General features: G+C 34.8%; 1 protein-coding gene across 1 annotated transcript; it reads right to left on the bottom strand.

The window, feature by feature from the left end:
- Window positions 1–227: 227 nt before the first annotated feature.
- On the bottom strand, window positions 228–2,259 carry LOC146993257 (uncharacterized). Its single transcript, XM_085807901.1, has 3 exons — window positions 1,549–2,259; window positions 1,339–1,438; window positions 228–708 (listed from the first exon to the last, which is right to left on the bottom strand). The coding sequence occupies exons 2-3, from the start codon at window positions 1,343–1,345 to the stop codon at window positions 365–367; spliced, it is 351 nt and encodes a 116-aa protein (XP_085664027.1). The 5' UTR covers window positions 1,346–1,438; window positions 1,549–2,259; the 3' UTR covers window positions 228–364.
- Window positions 2,260–5,848: the final 3,589 nt, after the last annotated feature.

The following is a 5,848-nucleotide window of genomic DNA, read 5'->3' as shown; positions in this document are numbered from 1 at the left end:
CTGATAATTTGTGCTGCTTTTTTCTTTTTTTAATTAAGTTTGAAAAAATATCATAAACATTTATTTCTTAGAAAATATAAGAAGAAAACTTACTTGACATAAAACCTCAAAATGAAATAATATTATAAACATTTATTTCTTAGAAAATATAAGAAGAAAACTTACTTTACATGAAATCTTTTCCAAGGAAACAAAAGAAAAAACTCAATTTTTTTTGCATTAAAACTTCTATTTATTTTTCTTGAATGTTACGTTTTACACACTTTTTTCATGCATGCAAAATGCATGCTTTAGTTGCAACATCAAAATGATTATACATGCTGTGTGAAATTTCAATATTTTTCATAATCAAAATGTTGCAATTTCACATTCTTTTCCTTAAAGATGTTTTAAAGGCCCTCATATTTGAAATTAAAGTCTTTTTCACAGGGAACAAGAAGGTTTTAGAAACCATAAGGCAGTGTTGAGAAAACTTCCTGAATAATTCGTTTGCCCAACACAATTTTGTAAATTTTGTCTCTGGTCTGTTGACGACTTTCTCCCGTTTTGCTTCCCGAGTAATTTTGGATGGATTGGCCAGATAAGTCGTCTGATTTTGTTCGAGAGTGCATACCAATTGTGAGAATTCCTGAAATTTCGATAAAATTCTCTTGCTCAGCTGCAGGTTTTCCCAGTCGCAGTCTGGTATGCAAACGTTTTGTTGGCCTCCTGAAAAAAAGGCGAAAGAAAGCATGAGAAAATAGATACTATTTACATAAAAGGGTACACATCATTAAACTTTTCGCTTCTTTTAGGAAGGTGGTACATAATTAGTACATTCAAGTTGAATAAGAAATTCTTTAGATTAAAGACAACAGGGTTCTTACCAGAGATGAATGTTTTAATAACTTCTCCATCTAGTTCATCTTTAAATTCTCTTAGAAAATTTCCCAAAGAGGGGAGTGATCATTTTGGCCATTCGTTGTGTAGATATGTAGGGTTTTTTCCTTTAATTCCTCATTTGCTTATCTACGATTTCCTACCAGAAGGAAATTTCAGTTTCACGATTTATGCAAATCAGAGGAGAAACTACTATTTAAGCTGAGGTCTGAGGTGTTTAGTTAGAGCTTGTTAGAGAACTAGAGAGAGAGAGCGTGTCTGCTTTTTCAGCCACGTTGTTGCTAGGAGTTAAAGCGTACTGGATTACGGCCGGGCCGTGCTAATTACGTGCCTGTTGCGCTGTTATTTTTAAATAAGAGCCAACTATGTGGTAACAGCTTTGTGCAGCTTAGGTTGTTTGTTCTATTTAGCTTGTCACAAGTTTATAAATTAAAATCAATGGATTGAAAAGAAACTTACCTTTCATGTAAGGTCAGCCATCATCTTATTAAATTCTGGCACCGTATGCACATAGGTGAGTTTCCCTTCATTCAGGTTCATGCCCCATCTGAGGTGATATCTGAGGTGAGGGAAAAAAATCCGACATAAATGACAAGGAATAAAAAAAGCATGTTAAAAGATTTTACAAATTAATTCAATTTAATTTTAGGTACAAAAATATCATCTTACCTGCCCCCAAAACGATTCAGGGCCACTTTTGCTACTTAGTGACTCTCAGTATTTTTAGCGATGCTTCCAGCGTCTAAACTGACTTCATACTGCCTAATATATTCCTATTTTTTTTCCATCGTCACGCAATCTGCAGGCCATTCACTACTTTCCTGCTTGATCTTTAGTTAGAAATCGACATACGACTGGAACAGGGAAGTAGAGGATGCCGGGAAATGATAAACTTCATACATGTAGAAAGAAAATAATAATAAATTTCGACTAGTACAAAATTTAAATAAAATAACCTTTGGGAAGAATGCTTACATGTGTGACACGGTAGCCTTTCTTTTTCTCTAGCTTCACCTCTTCGGATACCCACGTTCCAACCAAGAGCTCGTTTGTCGTCTGTATGGATACACAACGCTGATGGAACGAGACGGCTCGCGACCTAATGCAGCCTAATAGGCGCCAAACGGGATTAAGTGCTGCCCCGCCCTTGATCAATCAACCATGTTACGACCTCACAAAGCAAGGGCAGACAAGGCAGTACCAGCGCGGTCCCTGCCGAGCCTTGCTCTGTCCTGAGAGCCTTCAGGCCTTCTGTGAAGTCTGTTATTATGCCTCCGTGGTTGAGACTGCCTAGGTCATGGAGGTAGGAAGTAAGATGGAGTCGCCCTAAAAAAGTTTCTCCGTACCCTGCTCTGAAGCACCGGCGATCCCTACGTGGTGACCAAAACATGGGTCATTTACCATTGAGTTCTATGAGATTTGACGCGTTCGGGTGTAAATATTTTGTAATTACGTCGCAAATATACATATAAATGTATATATTTTCTTTTTCTACAACACTTCAGAGTCCTATGTATGTGAAAACAACATATTTTTAAACAACATTTCATTCTGAACGGAATTAAATGCTATACTTTTCACAGGACAGTTTTCTCAGAATGGTTTAATTTGAATGAAATATTTTCACAAGTTTTCGTTAATTACATTAGAAAAAAAAATTAAGGTAATTCGATTTTATTCGGTTAAGGTACAAAAATTAAGATCAAAGTTCATTGTATTATTAATATTAAAATTATGCATTATTTCTTTTCTATTTATAGAGCTTCTTCTTAAAATACTTTCTTAAATATGACATGATTTTTTGGCTTCTTTTAAATCGAAAAATGTAAGTCAATTTATAATTAATGCTCTATTCGGTTCATTTTAAATTAGAGAATTATTAGGAATTAGCGAAAATTAAATAGGTATTAAATAGTATTTGACTTTCTCTGAACATTTCTGAAAGGGAATAAAATAAGTTTTTTTTTTTTTTTTTAAAGTATTATTTAAAACTTGTAACTGAGTTATAAAATGTAAAGGGAATAATTCTTTTAATTATACTTATCAGATTTTTTTTTTTTTTTTTTTTTTTTTTACCCTTCATTTCAACAATACATATTCCAAAACTCTTTATTACGTTCTTAAGTGCGCATATCATAGCATTTGCGTTACAATACCTTTTAACAGATTGCTTTCCAATACGAACAATTCTTGCTTAAATAGTTTTATAACGTATTTGTCAACAGGATTTCAATTTATGTTTACAATTCAATATTAAGGTTATTATATATTTAGATAACATTTATAATCATTATAAATTAGATACATTTAATCATTAGATTTCTTCACAGTACTTTCACATTTGTTTATAAGTGAATAAATTCTTCATTTCAAATACATTTATAAATAATTTAATGAATATTTAAGTATTTTGTCAAAGGCAGATACATGCTTTTTGCAAGCACATGCATAAATACCCATACATATTTCCTATTTATCATTTCCGGCATGTGCAAATCTTTAATTTCTGTGCATTCACTATATTTTTCGTGTAAAGTAATTTACACTAATTTAGCATACACCCGGAAGTTTTACATAAAAAATATATATGAATATAATTTGAATGAAAATTATAAGTATTATTTTTAATACCCACTCAAAGGTCAGTTTTTCTTCAAAATTCCTCCACGATGGCATCTCTCTCTTTAGGCAGATAGCCCTTGCATGCGTTACTCTATTTAATAAAACCTTAATCTGACCTATGAGCCTAATTACAAACATTTTAACATACATAATTTTATATTTACATTTAGCTATCAAGTTTCAAACTTTTCAAATCTTCTAGAAAATAAATTTTGGTAGATCTCTTTTAGCAATTTTCTTAAAATCTATATTTTTGTAGTGCAACAGCTTAGAATTTTATAAAACAAATTCATAATCAAAATCGCTGTTCTTAGTTATCGAAAAATAACCAAGATGTGATTTTTGCGTAAATGTCAGTAAACTATACAAATTGCTATTATCCATTACACTATGAATGTTTCTTTCATGGGAGAGTGTCCCTTTTTCGATTTCTATGGAACTGCCGTGTGTCGAAATACTATCAGAATCTTGTCAAGCGAGCTTCTGAATGTAAACAAAGAACACCCCGTCTGGTGACCCAAGCTTCAAAGCGTTGCTTCACTTCTAGCGCGGAATGGCCCCTTCTCCCTTTCCTACCTCCATGGCCTAGGTACAGATCCTAAACAGTACTTCCCCGGCATTCGCCTGAGTCAACCCCCGGAGGAATGTATGGATACACAAACAAAATTCTATGTGGGTACACACAATTAAAAAATTTTTGAGAAGGGCGCAGGTTCGACAAAAAAGTAACATGAGTTTTTTCCGCCATCGCTATGGAAGTACCGCGAATTAGAGATTACTTGGTATAATCACCCGGTATTGAATTAGTCCAAAGTAGTCCTCTAAATCTCCGAAGTTTTTGTTATAATTTACGGATGCTCTAGAGCAGTGGTGGCGAACCTTTTTGCGGCCGCCTGCCCAAAACCTTTTTTTTGGGGGGGGGCGTGCCCAAAACTTCTTTGATTAAACCCCAATCAAAGAGAGGTTTACTATGTTTTGCCAGGCACAGTAAAATTTGAAAGCTGGCAGTTGTTATATGGTTTGTTTTAGAAAGATAATTGCAAAACCCAACTTTCTGGTAATTATTATTCATCAGTTTTCCTTCAATAAACACCTTTCATTGAGCTTCATCAAGTTCGGCAACAATCTTGTGATTGGTGTTAAAGTGCCGTCCTACACTTTGATGTACGACACACAACACTTTCCTCGCACAGAATGCATAATGCTTTCCTATTGTGTTCAATAACTCCAAATGGTTCTGTCCAGGTCTCTTGAAATAATATTCCGCTATAAATTTTGAATTTTGCCTTTTTTACTGGAGTCATTTGTGAGGGTTCAAGACACGGAGTACAGGAAAGCACAAAATTTAAAAATAAAGCATTAAATATAAATCGATCATATAATAAAAAGAGGTAACATTATTAGCCAATAGTAAGGAATTGGATTTTCACGAATCAACAATCTATTGCTGCAGATTCAAATATGAACAGAGGACAGCAGCAACCGTTAACCCGGACATGTCGTTGCTAAACTTCTAACTTTAGACATCCTATGCTCTTTTTCGGCTTCATTGGGCTTATTTTAGCTGAGTGCATGTGAATAAGCTTGGTTTTCCCCCTAAGCTATCGTGTTTTGCTATATTATCAAATTGCATGTTTTTACATTCTATTTGTACATTCCGTTTAAGATATTAAATTAGAATTATTCATAAATTACCTCAAAATGGTTAGATCTGAAAAATGGAATCTATTTAACAATGAAAGTGTTAAAACTCACCGGCAGTCTGCAATAAATTTTAATTCGTTTATCAAACATTAGCTGCTTCAACTTTGGCGTAATCTTTGCCATATAACAAGTAATATGATTGACCCAAACAATTGAAACGTCATAAATTGGGTCAAAAAATAAGGTATATCATTTCTATGGCGATATATGAAAATCCTACATCCAGGCTTAGGCCCTAAGTCAGTGAAGTGAAACGTTCAAGAACACTTATTTAAATTACATAGTATCATTTAATTGTGGGGCCCACCAGCGGCCGAGCGGTAAAGTCGCTGAACACTGGTAGTTCGGTCCGAGGTTCGAACCCCGCGAACGGGCTGGCTGCATGGGTGTTTTTGTGGTTTTCCCCATGTGTAACGTGTATACGAGCCAGTTTCCCTTAGAAAGTCCTCCACGAAGGCATCCCTCCCTTTAGGCAGATAGCCCTCGAGGCTTTGCCATAATCACACACATTTTATTGTGATTATTGATTACGGAAGTAATATTTTAGTCGCTCGCCGGCTGATGAGGCTCTGCGTGCCGACTGTGGCACGCGTGCCATAGGTCCGCCATCACTGCTCTAGAGGGTGTAGGGTTTATATTTATT

This window comes from Stegodyphus dumicola, chromosome X1 (genome assembly GCF_044657685.1).
Source record: "Stegodyphus dumicola isolate Sdum_Otavi_A_Nest chromosome X1, ASM4465768v1".
NCBI lineage: Eukaryota > Metazoa > Arthropoda > Arachnida > Araneae > Eresidae > Stegodyphus > Stegodyphus dumicola.
This window is presented reverse-complemented; position numbering and strand designations above follow the sequence as displayed.